The sequence below is a fragment of the Lagopus muta genome, chromosome 10 (genome assembly GCF_023343835.1).
Source record: "Lagopus muta isolate bLagMut1 chromosome 10, bLagMut1 primary, whole genome shotgun sequence".
Lineage (NCBI taxonomy): Eukaryota > Metazoa > Chordata > Aves > Galliformes > Phasianidae > Lagopus > Lagopus muta.
Genome location: NC_064442.1, coordinates 1,461,334 through 1,477,832, shown reverse-complemented (window position 1 = coordinate 1,477,832; position 16,499 = coordinate 1,461,334). Strand labels below are relative to the sequence as shown.

Sequence of the window (16,499 nt, the reverse complement as noted above, 5' to 3'; positions counted from 1 at the left end):
GCTGCTTGTATTTTGCTGGTGCTAAGAAACATCAGCTGAAAGATTCAAACAAATGCTCCCTGTTTACATTCAGCCTATGATTCTGAATTGTTTGGGGCCACATCAAGAAATAAAACATCAGTAAGCTCTGCTGGAGACACCGTCCCATTTAAATGAAATTAGCCTACAGAGCGCTGATCCTTTTAAAAGGTTTGCCTTCGTGAGGGAATGTTGGATCCAGGCTGGTGTTTGCCTACTAAAACTCCCTATAATCAGGATTATTGCCTTTTTAGAGCTTACCATTGCAAAAAAAAAAACCTTCAGCTGGAACTCCAGGTGCTGATCCTTATGAAGCGGCTGCCTGCCTCCCTTCTGTGAATACCTTGATTATCCAGGCATGCCTTGTTAAAAGCACTGCTACAATGGGTTTGATCTTGCCAGAACGTTTCTCAGATTTCCTTGGATTAGTTATTTCTGTTTTAAAAAAATAAAACAAAAATCCAGTAAGGTGGCTGGTTTGGATGCATATTTTACAGTCAGCTTGTCCTGATGGAGCTTGCAGCTGCAGGGTGCTGCTGAGCCGGAGCCATGGGCACCCACATGGCCCTGCCAGGCTCTGAGCTCATCCTCAGCACTCCCTTCAGTGCTAATTGACCTCACTGACACAAGAAGCACTGAGGCTGGTGAGGAAGGACTGCAGGAGTCTTCTCTGAGGTCCCTCATGTGGACATGCAGTAGTGGCATATGACGTTTCTGTACGTACAGGTGAAGTGAATGGTCTCTGTCTTGCCAGCAGCCTCCATTTATGAACCAGTAAGGTTCACTGCACAATACCCAAAGGCATTAGGGCTCAGGGATGAGACTCGGTGTGACAGAGGTACTGCTGAACGCACTGACAGGTGCAAACTGATGTGTAGGTCAGCAGCTCCACATCATTCATCATGGCTCAGATCCTCTCTTCAAAGCTGTATTTATTTTCAGTGTGCAACAAACCACCTGATCTTGTGACTTAGCAATATTTCAACATGAATACAAAACAAGACAAGGCCAGCTGATATTTGTTCACTCTTCTGTTGTTTCAGTCAGCAGAGGTATCAGACCCCTTAATTTCTTGTTACAGATTTGTTTTTGTAAGGAAACTATCGGTGTAAGACCTGAATCTGGGTAAATTTTGAACTTGGTTCTTGCTCCTTATGTGGTCCTTTGGCTTTGCTATAAACTTATATGTATTTAGTATATGGGTGTACTGACTTAAGCTATTTCTTAACATTTTTCTCTGAGGTATTTAAAGTTAACCACTTTCTTTGTAGTGTATGATAGGAGACCACAATGATCACCATCAGTTCCTCATTGAGGGCAAAGGAGCCCTGCCCCCCTTTTTGTGGCTGGACAGCCCATAAGAAAGTCACCTTCCAAAGTCTCACAGGCAGACTGTGCCCAGGAACAAGATGTATCTAGGTCTGCTATACGTGAAATCTATCCCTTATTATTGGCACATCCGCCTCATTCTGTTAGATAAATTCCAGCAAAATTATCATCAATTTGTATTTTTGGTTGCATTACATTATGTACTTCGTGACAAAGCCGATCTCTTTAAATTCACTGATGTGTGAAAAGAGAATGTTTCTCTTTTTTCAGTTCCTAGATGTTAGCCATAAGGTTTTATCATATTCCTCCAGAGCTCCTGATAGCATGACTGTGGCTTAGGACGGTGCCAAGATCAGAGGAAGAGTTGGTCATCTTCTGAAGCACAGGATGCTAGAGAGGAGGATGCAAAATAGAAGCAAAGAGACCCAAGGGAAGCAGGAGAATGCTTATGAAGCAGCAAGGAAAGGAGCCCGAAGCAATAGAGTCAGGGTCCTTGCACTTTATATGCTTGTGTACTTCTGGGACGGTGCTGAGCAGTAAAAGCAGTGCAGTTAGTTTCTGTATTTAATGGGGTTGGTTCGTTTGTGTGATAACATAGCGAAGAACTTAACACAAGGAAAAAGCCAGTTTATCATCTGTAATATGACTGATCAAATTCTACCGTAGATGAAGGCACAAATACAGCTCTGAATTTGTTACAGGCTGGAGAATGAAACATTTTAAAAACTTGTGTTTGATTTTTCCCTCATTTATTTATTTACTGTAACTAGAGAGTGTTTGCACTTATAAAACAGCTTAAACATAAAGAGCCAGTAACAGTACGTCTGGTGTATGTGACTATTTCAGCGTGCTCAGTTTCAAAATATAAACAGTGTAGAAGTTATTGACTGCTGGTATTGATCACTAAGCAGTTACCAAGTGCTTAGCATTTTCAGTTGCCAGATCAAATTATTGATATAAATTATAATGAAATAGATGCTACGCTGAAGGCGGGGGGTGGAACTGTCTTTCAGAGAAGAACAATTTGCAATAGGAGGGAAGAGTAGTAAGCAGAAAAATTAAAGAAAGGATTCCTGACTGTGGGTAAACAGTAACCACATTTTTTTTTTTTTTTTTTTTGCCTGTTGGAGGCCTGGTTTTTAATCACCCCACAAGCAGTTTTCATTTCTGTAGTAAAATTGCTTGTGGTTCTATTTAATTTGTTTCTGCAGGAGCCAGCTTTGGTGAAGATCTCCCAGGAGCTGCCGGGCCTTTTAGCACAGCACGTACAGCCAGTCAATGAGAAACGATTCCCTACATGGGAAAAATTCCTCCAAACATTTCTTAGTCAAGGTAAATAAGACTGCAAAGTCGCTGTTAAGTGTTATAAGGAGTAATTATACCATATTGTATGCCATATTCTTGTTAATCTTGGGCCCATTTAAATATTTATCTCCTTTTATTTCTCCATTACGCTTCAAACGTTCATTTGCGAATGAATTGTAGGCGACTATTCTATCAGTCGTACATCTCATTGAAGAATTTAACCTGCTTTAATCCTGGCTTACCTTTCTCACACAATTCTGACTCAGTAAGAATCAGCTTCTTAATCCTGGGTTAGTTCCAGTCTGAGAGCTGAAAGTTCCGTTTGCGTGGTGCTGAGGCCTCATCAGCGCTTCGTGTGTTAACTCTGCCATGGCACCTTTGCAGCATCCAACTGATGAGGAGCTCAGAAGGGAGCCCAGGTTTGTCCATTACAGGCAGTGCAAACCAAACTGCCGCTTGGACTCTGCAAATCAGCGTGTTGGAGATATGTTAGCATCCTCTGTTGACGTGGTTTTGTGCCTGTATTTTCACGCCAAATTTTAGGCTGCAGAAGTTTGTGTTTAGGGTGGTAATTTCCTATGATTTCTGCCCACTGTTCCTTATGCTGTGGATATACACGTTTTGTACGTCCCTTTTTCTGTGGAAGAGACAAAAGTGAGGCAAAGCTTTGAACATATTTGGGCAAGAAACGGTGCCAATTAACATAAAAGCAGTTTTTTTGTTACATATGAGTTTATCCTTAGCTTGTGGCGTTGCATTCAGTTATGGCAAATCCAGAACACCAAGCCAGAACACTTGTGATTTTCCTACAGACAACCATGCTAGAAGTTGTCAGCTCTTCTACGTACCAAGATCCTCACGTGGATGAATACTAAAAGGCAGGCGATGCATCTCAGACCATTGTATGGGTGGCAATCTCCAAGATGACTTCCCAGCAGGAGATACCGCTCACCAAAGGTCCCAATAATGTCATTTCACTGCTCTTCTGGCTGTGCTGTCAGACAGCCCAAAGGTCGTCATATTGCCCAAGAGCATATTCTTCCTATCAGATATGTGATATAGTTCAGGTTTGGAACTGCTTGCAAAGGATCTGCAGATCAAAAGCCACTGGTTGAGCAGTTCATGGAGAATGTACAGGAGATCTTTCTCTTCAAGAGATTTGTGGTATGCTGCTCCTATTGTATTTCTTTACTTGCTGTATCTCCATAGCAGTCCTCCCTGCAATGTCTGAGCACAATAGGAGCTGGATGGTTTCATTCTGTGCACTCTGAAGAGCATCACATGTGAATTTGATTACTAGCTTAACTGCTAATTCATTTCTTGCTAGGTGGTGTGATAGAAGCCTTCCCACTCTCAGAAAATGTCACAAACCTTACAGTGGATATGCTGATAGAGCCTACGGGCGACATAAAAGTAGTGTCGTCAGGAGACCAGCTCCATGCTGACGGACCTCTGCGATCATCTGGCACTACCATTCCCCAAAGTTCTGTTGATCCAGCAGTTCTTAATTCGCTCTGCTTAAAAATTGGAGAAGCCTGTAAATCGAAAGGAGTGCTTGGTTACTTCTCAGTTGATTTTGTGACTTTCATCCATCCACAAACAATGGAACAGCAGGTGAGTGGATCGGATGCAATGTGTCATAATGTCCCTGTGAGGTGGGGAAACGCCTGCTTTCCTACTTGACTCCAAACTGTTATCCAGAAAAAAACTTTGCCCTTTTGAACACTTTATTTCTCCTCCAAGGAGAGGAGGAGGCACGTTGAGCTAAGTAGAGCCGGTGATTATTTTAACAATAACAAAAATTTAGACCTGCTCTGCCCCTTGGACCTGAGGAACCTTTTAAATGTTTTGCTCAAAGAGAAACAACCTGACAAAGCCTGAAGGGCTTCTTGCAAAGCTGGATGAGAAGAAAATATTTATACTTCTTCCAGTGAGCGTTTTCTCCAAAAATAACCTCATCCTGCACTAAGCTGATGATTCATGGCAAAGAACACACAGAGTATTCTAGTTTCTAAATGTTCCAAATCTCTTGTATTTTGCTCTGCAAAAGAATAATTGTAGGGATTGTTTTTGAATTGATTTTGAATACGCCTGTGTCTCTATAAGAATACAGATACAATTTGAGGATGAAGAAGAAAGAAAAAGATTTCTTCTTTGAGAATGATATTGACGGTTCCTTCTGGCAAATAGGATTGTGGTGGCAGGGCTTCTACCTGTGCTGCACAGGCTCTGGAAGGTTTTATCCTCACCCTTGTGAAGCTGAGAAGCCTTTGTATGCATAGTATAGGAGTCCTCAGCACCTCACAGAGCAGTGTGAGGTGTCATTCCAGCCTGAGGCCACACACCACTTTCTGCTGCAGCGCAAATGTGCGTGCAGTTAGTAATTTGTTTGCTTTAGAGTACTTCAGACTGTTTTTGTAGAAGATCAGCAAATCCAGGTACTGTGTGACACGATAGGAAATTCAGTTTTCTAGTAGTGTCTGACAACATGGTTTCTCCAGTCCTGAAAGCTTCACCCCATGGGCACATGTTGCCCTGATGTGGGAAGAGATGGGTTTGGAGGGGTCTGGATTATCCAATAGAGCATTTTAAATTATATTTCAAGGATAGCACCTCAAATTTCCTAGAAAGGAAAATGCTTCTAGGAAAGCAGTGTAGTTTTGGAGTGGTGAACTGTGTGACTTACAACAGACATAACTAAGCAAAATGGAAGGGATTAAATTAATGCTGCCATGGAATCCTGCCCAGGAGAGTGTTCTGTATGGATGAGTAATAGGGTCTTTTAAATGGCAGAATCAGAACCACTGAAGTGACCCTAGTACTTCCTGCCAGTATTTACAAGCCCATCAGTAAAACCACAGTCTGCTGTATCAGAACTTTTGACAACATAAAAAATAATGTAATAAATCAAGACAGCAGAAGGGTATTGACTCCAGAATCTGCTGCTGCCTGCAGTGGATGGCAGGGAAGCAGAGGAGTGGTGGCCGCTGTCCCAGCACACTCTGCTTTCAATGCCAAGGAACAAATAGGTAAGAGAATGGATCTAAAGAAATAACTGCAGAATTATTATGATTGGAAGACACCACTAAGATCATTTAGTCTGACTGTAATGTAGCCTCTGGCACGAATCTGATGATCAGTTTTGATCACAGTTTGTACCAAATATTCATCTTGCATGTTTCTATGCTACAGTAACCTGGCATTTGATTTATAAGGTCAGATTTCCTTGTCATAATGTGATCTATTAAGTTCTTTCACAAGTCAGATGCCGGGAAAAGCAAATAAAGGGCATTTTTGAATACTTAAGTGGTTTTATTTTTAAACAGAATGAACTTCAGAACAGTGAAGCCAGGTTTCCCATAGATTCATACCTTAAATTACGTTCCCACATGTTCTCCAGCTGAAGTCACCCCTCAGCCTTTCCCATTGCAACTCGCCAGAAAGGCTTTTTTCCCCTACCCAGCTGCCTATTTTAGGAATCTCATGGGAGATTCATATATTTGAAATTACTACTTTATTGCAAATTTGGTTGGTACTGGCCAAAAAGCTTGAATGTTAAGACAGATGTACAAATGGAAAGCATCATGCCAGACTAAAAGTAAAGTAAGATCTGGGTGAGGAGGCTGAGCTTTCAGTATTTGAGTAGTGGCCTTGTGTTTGAAGACTAAAGAAAGTGAGATCCTTTTTAAATAAAGTGAAACGTTTACTGTTGGTGATGGATAGATAGTGGTGTTTACAAATTCAAAATGGGCATTTGCATGCAGATGCAAATTTAAGATCTCTGCATTAAGTCCCAATTACTTATTTTATTCCCAAGGCATCTCCTTGGTTTTTAGGTCTTCTGTTATTGTTTGTGCACTCACCTACTTATCTGAGCGAGTTTGTTGTCTTCTACAATCTTCAGTTAGGACTTTTACTGTTAGAGAAACTGTTTAACTGTAAAAGGGAACATGTCTCTTCTTCATGGGATAAGCAATGTCTCATGGCTGGACTTTCAAAAGATGCCTGTCTGTATGCACTTGAATCCATTTAGGTGTCTGTTTCTCCTGGACACCTGAAAACCATGGCCTGTATGGTATGAGAAAAGGCTTTAAACACAGGGCTTGTATTTAAAACCCAAGAGTTAGCATATGGTATCCACTGGCAAAAGCTGGCTCTTTGGCAGAGCTGTGATAATTGTATTCCATCTTAAGCACAAAGAAGGCTTAAAATGGGGCTTTTGGTAAATGATTCCGCTATGACTGTGGTAAACCAGAGAAACAGAATAATGTTAGCTTTGAAATACAGATTGCAGTAAAGTTTGAATGCCAAAATGTATTTACATGGGCATTGTCATCAGAACTGTGGATGAGCCATATCAAATAACTTCCACGTAAAGTTGCTTTATAAAGATCAAGAGGTGACACCTTCACCCACTGAAGTCAGTGGGAGTTTTGCCAATTGCTTTGATCAATTTAGGAGTTCACCAAAATGCAGAAATGCTTCCTACATCACTGAAGTTGTGACATTTCCTGGCATGAACAAGGATGCATTAAATCAATCAATGTTTATTGTGGTCTTCTACAATTCCTTTCTGTTCTGCCTTGGCTTTCTTCCCTTCTTTCTGACTGATTCTACCTTAGCATTTCCTGTTTGTCAGCATGTACCACAACTTTAACATTATTTAAGCACAGGTTTTTAAATTTAAGTAGTTACAGAGGCAATTAATGATGCCATCTGTCTTGTGAGAGAGAGATTACACAAAAGATTGTGCTCCTGAAAGCACTATTTTTTTTGGCAAACAAGAAATCCTATTAGACTACCAGAACATTTGCTACTAATTTCAGAAGTGCCCCTTTTAATGCAGTAGCTGAAAGGCTCAGATACATTTCCTGGAAGTGTAGTATACTCAGGCATTCTTTCAAAGTTATATTTTATGGAAAATATCAACTGATACATGATATCTTCAGTAAAGCTAAAAATTGAATATATCATTGAACATCTGTTACCAGTACAGTCTGAGTATTTAAATACTTAAAAATCCCTGAATCCTTTGTAAAGTTACACGCCACATAAATACAACTCTTTAAGGAATGTGGAGGGCCAAGTAAGTGAGACCATCTTTCTGCCTTTGCAGACTGAGCAGCTGCATGCTGCAGTACCTGGCCTCACACGTGCTCACCCTGCATGCTCCCACAGAGGGGACTCTGGAGCAGAAGACAGATTGGCACATAGTTCGATTTCAGGCTCTTCACTCTGGAAGTCTTTAAAAATCTAAATGCCATGTAGCATAAATTTGACGTGAGCAACAAGGCATTGCTTATAGCATTTTAAAAGATTGCGATTGTTAGCAAGCAAATCCCCTCGATGTGTTGTTTCCTTCTACACGTTGCTGTTACATCGCTGTGTTCCCCAGGGGGAGGGACGTGGATGCGCGGCGTTTCCAGTGTCTGAGGAGAAGCATGAGCTGTGTGATGTGGATCGAGTCACTTCTGCCTCCCACTCCATTCTCAGACTGATCTTTAGAAGCACGGCCTTGACCCTTTGAAGTAAAGCACTGTGTAGTATTGACTAGAAGCTTTTCTGCTCCCAGCTCATCACGGAGCTGCACCTGAATAAGTTTGTTTCGTTGAGCTGCTGGAATGCACAAACTTACATCCGTACATGTGTAGTCAGGTAATTTGGAGAAGCATGGTTTTGAGTCACCTTTTGTGGCGGTCAGATGGATTACACAGCCCTGTACCTTTTGCAGCAATAGCAAAAGAGCACCGAGTTACGTTGCTTGGTAAGGAGCAAAGGGATAGCACTGTCCCAAATGCCCACAAAAGAGAAGTCTGCAAAGGACACTACGAAGTGGAAGTAACTCCAGCGAAAGTGTGGGGAAGAAGATCTCGTGGGATTCTGTTAGAGATGAGATGTGCTCTGTGTGGCTCATCAGTCAGCTCTGGAACCAGTGTTTAATTAATGCTTTGAGGGATGCATTCTTCTGTATTCACACATGCATCCCAAAATTACTCCCGTTTTTTTTTTTTTTTTCTTTCTCCTCACAGAATTCAGCGGTGTTATTTTCAAACAAGAGCTGCGGTTTTTTCCTTAACCGCCTTGCAGTTTTGAATCGAGCAGGGCAGAGTTTGGTGCTCGGGCCCAAGAGCTGAAGTTCTCCGGCTGCACCACTGCATGCCGGCAGCAGCCACCAGATGGCGGCCGCCTCGGATCCTGCCCGCCCCGCTGCTGCTCTGAGCAGTCGTGCTGGGTGTTGTGGAAGTCACCGAAGGAGCTCTATTTTCAACGCCCCAGCAGAGTTAATATTTTACTCACTGACATTTTTACAGTGTCATTCAACCACTTCTTTAAAAATAGCAGGTCTGCTCTTTACAATAACGCAGACATCGATGCTCGATGCAGATAAAAACAATTATAGTGGATAAAGAAAAGCTATAATTTAGCAGCTGTTTAAGAATTTATGTTTCCTTTCTTTCTTAAGTTTATGTTTTAAAGCCAAAGCATTTTTACGGTGGTTGTAAAGAATTACACTATCACTGTGACTTTAGTCACTGGAGATGTCTTAACCACGAGCGCAGTCTGCCTAACGGAGCAGCTCCAGCCTGGAAAAACAGCCAGTCAGTCATGATGGATGTGCAGGATGTGCTTTTAGCTGCTCTTTTAGCACGGATTTATCTAAAACCACTTTTGAGATCTAAAATCTTAACCCGTGCCCTCTACTTTTTCTTTATGATCGTAAATCAGCATAAAAACACAAATCTGGTTACCTCTGAACTCTCCTTTGTTTGAAAAATCAAGTACCTCTTCTGGACTTCACAAAAGTGCTCTGCTTCAGTTTGATTTGTGAACACGCAGGTGTCCCAGAAGTCCCCACATCTCAAGCTAAAGCTGTGTAAGCTATGCTGACTTGCCATTCAGCCTTACAAGGATGCCTTAATGGGTACGTCCTGAAATAAGGAGGAGAGACCCACATATCAGATATTTGTTAAGCTGTGAGACTGCATCACTGTTTTAGCTTTACTTACACTTGACCCTTGCACAGGCCTTCTACTAATGGCTCCTAATTTCCTGGAGGAGACGATAATTCAGCTGGTTATTAACTGCCTGACCTCACAGACATCGCTTTCTAAACCACAGAGATATATTCATAACATAAAACAACAACAATCCAACAGGCAGCAAACCCCCAGCTCAGATTTTCAAGGCGTTCTAGACACTTTTGGCACTTGCTTTGTGTTACTTTGAAGAAAATCATGCTGAAATGCAGTAGGTGGTGTTAGAGTTGAACCCAAATGAACTTTCTGCCTGCTCTGCTCAGGGAGCAGCCCAAAGCACTTCTGCTATGTCTGTTCTGCCTGCGCTAGCTCTGTGGAGCTGTTGGACTGCTTTGAAAACTACATGCCACAAACAGGGATATGCTGATGTTTCTAAGGAATTGTTTTTGTTGGTTTTTTGCACGTCCCTATTAGCAGATTTTTCAGTTGTCTGTTACAGATAGCAGTGTCTCATCCTGCTTGTTTCACACTACTCTACCCCATCACTCTACCCCATCCTTACTCTAACATGAGAGGTTTCCCTCAGTTTGTCTCCACATCTGCTGATGGCAGCTCTGGCTGTGCTGATTTTGGTTAGTGTTCTGCATGCCAAAGAGCACTTGCAAAGCAGTGGCTATATGTGATTTTGGCATGAGGCTGGTAACTTCTTCATAGAAAATGAGAAGTCATCAACTGTGGAGTCTACCTAATTAGAATCCTTTAGACACGGATAGAAGGGATTCTGGTGCTTTTTTCTTTGTTTATTACAATTAATTTTAGGTCATTACACTCAAGGGACACCTGCTAACTTCAGTATGGCCAACATGTGCTTAGTATGATATAATGAGCTACCTCTTTCCATTTGGGAACGTATATTGATCTATTATTGGTGAAAGATGCCAGACTAATAGAGCCAGCAAACAGATGTCCACTGCCAGTTCCAGAATAAGAGCACTATAAAGCAGCTGTATAGCTCTTGTCTTCACACGGCTCCACCAGCCAGACTCAGGTCTTCCATCCTTGCTTGAGACTACCAGAAACATTGCCTGTTATTAACTGCTGTAATTTTGCAAAGAGCACTTATGACCTTCACGAACTGAAGAGAGACTTAGAAATCATTCCATTGAAGAATTTGATCAGCTAAGTACTAATGATCTGGCTTGCCTTCGAACTCATGAAATTGAAAAAAAATTATCTTGTTCCAGTCTCGTGAAGTTGCCCAGGCCCTGTGTCTCATGTTTTTGTAGCAGTACAAAGGCAGTTTGAAAGGTACTTCTGGATTTCCGTGGCAAAAGGGAATCCCCTGCTAGGAAAAAGCTGGAATCTCATGCCATCTGATCCTCCTTTCTTTCTCTCTGTATTAGAGATGGTCTGGGACATATCCAGGACAGAAAGGGCCGTAGCTACAATACTGTGTTCTGCAATACTCCTGAGCCAGCAAAAGACTCCTTGGGGGTGATCCCAGCTGGCAGGCGTTAATGACCATTTGGCTGCTTTAGCTTGCATCAGGGGTGGTTCAGCCTCAGGCTCGGGCCCAGAATGAAAGGAGGTGGACAGGTGGGTTGTAGCCATGTTTGTCTTCCTCCCCATCATGGTCAGGGCTGTGGAAATCTACCCTTGTTTTTAAGAAAGCAAAACGTGCAATGATATCATTATTGTAAAATGCACCTGTGACTAATCACATATCTATAGAAGGGCTTGGGTTGGATGCTGAAGTAGGTATTAGTAGCTGTACAGTGTTGAAGGAGAGAATCAGGCAGGAGGTGGGGGAAGGAGCAAAAAAGGCATCTTCCCTTGTTTCACATTAGGGCCGCCAGACCACTCTGTTGATGAGAGCCATTAGTTCTGCAGGCAGGGGTATAAGGCTGAGGTGTGCACGTCCTGGTACTTGATGTCCATGTTAGGGACAACACAAGATTTGCTGAGTAACTTTTGCAGAACATACAAGCTATCCCACGTTCTGTGTGGTTTGTCTGAATCTGCCAGGGTGTAATGAATTTGTCCTGTGACAGTGACTGCTTATGTTTGCTTTATCTGCTGTTAAATGCTCAACCCATTCTCAATGCACTGTCATAACACAGGCTTTGTTCTCACCCATGCAGATGTGCTGTGGTTGCACTACATCTTCGCTTCTGTGCTTTTCCACCTCAGCTGCTTTATGGTCCACCTTCAGTCTAATTTGCCTTCTGCCTCTTTGTGCATCAGCAAAGTTTCCAGGTAGTGCTGCCATTGACTTTGAGCTCAGGAAGCACAGGTGTGGTATCAGCTCTGGATTCACATTTTTCTGTGCAGTTGAGCAGCCCTTGGATAGCAATAATCCCTGCTCTCCTCAGATGGCCTAGCCAACTCTTGTGGGGGCAAAACTTTAACCAAGAATCCAAAACCCAACTGAAACAAGGTTCAAAGCACATTCGCTACTGCTGATCTGTTGATAATATTTATGGAAATGAATGTAACTTGTTTACTGTATGGATAGTTTATAATTACTACTCATCGAAAATGTTAGCTCATTGAAAATGTTAGCACATACTGGAAAAGTACAAATTGATAGGAAAGTTCCTTCCTGTCTTGCAGAAGTGATGGTAAAGAATAAATTATTGAAGAAAATTAAGCACTGTAATTGGTGAACATTCCCCTTTTACTAAGCAAAGTCAGCTATTAGCATCCGATTTGCATTTTATACTGTGCAGCAGGAAATATTTAAGTTGACAAATAGGATATTTAATACAGCACCAGATACTTGGCAGTTAGTTATTAACAACTGTTACCGATGTGATTTATTCACCATTATAAAAAGGGCATTACTATGTGAATATGATTCAGAAATTAACTTCAGTTTACCAAGAGGCCTTGACTGCCTGACCTCTTAATATCCTTATAATGATGCCATTTAACATTCACAGGCTTATTCAAGTCATTCACTGCTAGATTTGTTTTAAAAGGGTCCACTGTAGGGCAGATGTTTGTGTGCATTAACATTTCTCATTGGCACAGTAGGCACGAGCATTTTTAAACGGGAAAAACTCCTGAGTAAAGCTACGCTCAGGTAGGTGGGGCAGAGGAGAGTCACAGAAAGAATTTGTGGTGCTCCATTCTCCTACTCTCCACTAATCTTGCAGGCTTCCATAGGCTCTAGCACTTTGAGATCCCCTTGGGGGTTCTGTGAGATTTCTACCATTGCCTGCAAGTGTGACCTGCATGTAGGTGGGGTAGGCTTCTCTCCTACCCATCTGTGCTACCCACAGGCTCCAATAAACCACGGGGAGCAGATGCTGCCCCCTTGGCAAGGGGCTTCTTTGTGGTCAGTAAGGCTCAAACCAATGCCGTGTTGCTTATATCGCAGGTTCTTGGCTGAGAATTGACCTCTGTTAGTACAGGCTTGCAGGATCTCACAGGCTTGGTGCAGCTGCCAAACCACAGCATGCCTGAGTCAAGGGCACTCCTGGGTGCATCTGCTCCAAGTCCTGCTCCAGCAGGGACACCCACAGCCCATGTCCAGGCTGCCTGGGAAGATCTCCATGGAGGAGACTCCACAACCTTTTTGCAGGGTGCAATAATGTGTAATCAGGCAGGATGGATGTGCCTCGTTTGGGGTACTCCTGCACACAGATCCCACTCTTCTCTACTTCTTTTACTCAGTTAAACCTCGCCTCCTGGAACTTCCCTCTTTCTATGTAAAAATACTTATTTGTTTGACTTTATTTAACCCTAATTATTCTTCAGTTAAAAATTCAGGTGTGATATTTAGTATTTAGATAATTACCTATTTAATGTGATGCAGGTTTCACAGCTGTTGAGTTGATCTATTTACTTCTACTAATCCTTGCTAAAACCTTGGTAGCACAGGTATCCGTCTTCCCCTTAACCTTTCAGTTCTCACTGAGAAATTATTTTTGAAGTTTCTTGGGAGTTCTGACTGTTTTGCTGGGGCCAGGCACCAGCACAAGGGAACCTTAAGTACACATTTTCAACATGTACGTAGGAATAGATGACAACTGCTGAATCTCACCTTTCTTGTTCTTTTTTAAACGCACCTGTTTGTGTTTGATCAGGTATGGGCAACAGACCTTGACCTGTGCTATAGTGACCAGCTGGCCTTGACTCAGCTCACGCTGTATGTGTCAGATGGAAACCTGGACTGTTGCTCTGGCCTTTCTGAAACACCTCTTGGTTCGAGGAAAATGAAAAGCCAATGCACTCAGCTCAAGGAGACAAAGACAGTAAGCAGTGATTTGTTCACAAATAAAGTTATTAATATAAGTTACTGAAAAGTTAAAAATCTGCTCTAGATCACTGCTCTGAAGGAGCTGAGCAGTAAAACTGCTGCTTTTAGGTTTTAGGATGCTAATAAATGGGATACTGTTACATTAGAAATTAAAATAAAGCTTCTGAATGCCTATGGGTAGTTGAGTATTTATCCTTTGCACTCAATAACATTGATCTGTGATAGCAACTAGCTTCTAAATAAATATCTTTCAAGTTGTGAAAAAACTCATAGTTTCTAAATTGCAAGGAAAAGGGAGGAGCTGAAAGCACTGCTCTATAGGAGAGACTAAAAAGCAGTCAAGAGGAAATCCGAGCCTTCAGCTCAGGTACTGTGATTTTGTGCCCACATCAGTGCCATACAGGGATGTGAGTTTACAGAAGGTATTTGTATATTGCTTTGAACCCTTAGCAGCCTATCGTGGGTGCTTTTGTGGCTCACACATCTATCTTCTATTATGGTGACCTGTGAGATGAAAATGTTTATTGGTGGAGGACTTGCTAAGACTTCTCAACATAGAGGCTGTCCCTCTAAAAGGGCAGAAAGACCGCTAGGAAAGTCAGTGATTAAAAGGTGCATGCAGGTATGTGTGAGAAAGACAGGTGCTGCTCTTACATATTTTGACTGAAGAGTCAAAACTCCCCTTTTCCTGACAAAGGGGAAGAATGTAGCGCCATTCCAAAATGCCATGGATCTGTAATTCAGAGGTTAATGAGCTCTTGATCTATTGGTTTTTGTCAAGTAACCACTTTTAGTTGGAGAGAAGTAAATTAGATACGATTGGTCCCAGTAGTACAAGTTTTAGAAATGAAAAGTAATCAAGTAGCAACTTTTTTTAATTAAAATTCTGTCAGAATTAACATAAATTGTCACTATATTCTTTATTTTTCTTCTTTCTTCTGAGGTTTTTGTCTCCTGAAGAGTTAACTATAAAAAAGGGCTCTCTCTGAAAAGCATCTTTAGGGAAAAAAAAACAAACAAACAAAGAGACAAATGTTTTTACAGCACATGATCTGTAATGAATGATTAAGTAAAACACTTTGTGTGAAATTATGATGTTAATAATGATTCTGTCCCTTTTAATTTATTATATATTCTCAATCCTGGTAGGTTTGATTTTGATAAAATGGAGCAGCAACTCAGTTTGTGTGATGATATTATTTTTAGAAATCCTTCTTTGAAAGAACAAATTTCCTAGATACTGCTGCTACTGTAATTATGTACAAAACCAATCACTCATTATAGTTAGGATACATTATCTTCTAGACAGATGAGGCTAAATAAGCAACACATTAATAATTCATACTGCAGTTCATTATGCATGTGTATGCATGCTTTGTAGCTGAAATAAGCACCTCATCAACCTGATGCCAACCCTTAAACAATAGTTCTGTGTTATTGCAGCCACATTCAAGTTTACGCTTGTTAAACTGCTACTTGGATTATTTTATCAAGCATTCATTTATTTGTGGTCCCCTACTGCAGAGAACAGATTTTGGAAGCTCCTTTTTTAAGTTAATGACTTGAGCAATGGGTGTTATTAATTCTCAGAATATTATAAACATGATTAATTTTCAGGCAGAGATGTATTATATAAGGATTTCAACTATGTCAACTTAAATGAGTCACTGTCAAAGCAAATATTATTTTGGAGAAAATACTGTAAATTACACGCTTCAATGTGCAGCATCCCCACTCCGAACAGAGAGTCCAGCATTCAAAAGAACATTACAGAAAAGCCTTCCCTGGTTTAGGAGAACATCTCTATCAAGTTCTGTGCAACGCACCGTTTCTATTCTCTAGACTCAAGCGCTGATTGAGCTTGAACTCAAATGCTGTGCTGACTTTCCTGCATAGCACAGACCCACTGCTACCAGTCGAGCAGCTCCCTGGAGTCACGGAGCTTGGGTGAGCACTTACAGGGAAAAGATCACATGCTCAGTCTTGAAGAAACGCACTTGAAATGTCACTGATTCTCTAAATCTGTACACAGGTTTGTGTACAGTGTAAGGTGAGGATTTAATTTTGCCACATGGAAATGCCTCTGTGCAGTAGACATTGTTACAAACAGGAATTCCTCCAGAAGGAATCAGCGGCCCGAGCTCATGCTTACACTAGTGAAACTGAGGGGAATTATTTAGATAGAATCATCTTAGTTTCTGATATAAAATGGCATGAAAACAGAGAAACTTGTGCTGTTCTCTCCAGCCTTCTCCAGGAAGGAGCCGCTATGCAGTAGCAAGCAGTCAGCTGAGGCACTCCAGTCTTTCAGTCATCTACTACAGTGTTCTCCTCCAGATGTGTAAAGCTCATGGGATTGGATTTGACCTCCAGGTAAGAAGACTATAAATCACAATATTCATTCGGCATAATTTTTGTATGTAACTTCTCACATTGTGAAACCATTTGGAAAAAGGTAAAGTTGAAGTATATGGGTGAGCACAATATAAAGTGTTCTGCTGAGCTAGTTCCTTGCTGTGTGTTTAGACTGGAGTTATGTTCAAGAGGACTTATAAGAATTCATCACCATTAATTTTATTTTAAATTGTTATCATGATGCTAACTAA

At 41.5% G+C, this 16,499-nt stretch overlaps 1 protein-coding gene across 2 annotated transcripts in view; it reads left to right on the top strand.

Annotated features, from left to right (window-relative positions):
* The window catches only part of IQCH (IQ motif containing H), a 58,862-nt gene that overhangs the window by 37,244 nt on the left and 5,119 nt on the right, over positions 1-16,499 (top strand). For both annotated transcript variants that reach the window (XM_048956562.1, XM_048956563.1), the window contains exons 15-18: positions 2,559-2,679; positions 3,980-4,266; positions 13,721-13,888; positions 16,141-16,266. In XM_048956562.1, coding sequence (XP_048812519.1) covers positions 2,559-2,679; positions 3,980-4,266; positions 13,721-13,888; positions 16,141-16,266 — 702 coding nt within the window. The remainder of the gene's footprint in view (positions 1-2,558; positions 2,680-3,979; positions 4,267-13,720; positions 13,889-16,140; positions 16,267-16,499) is intronic.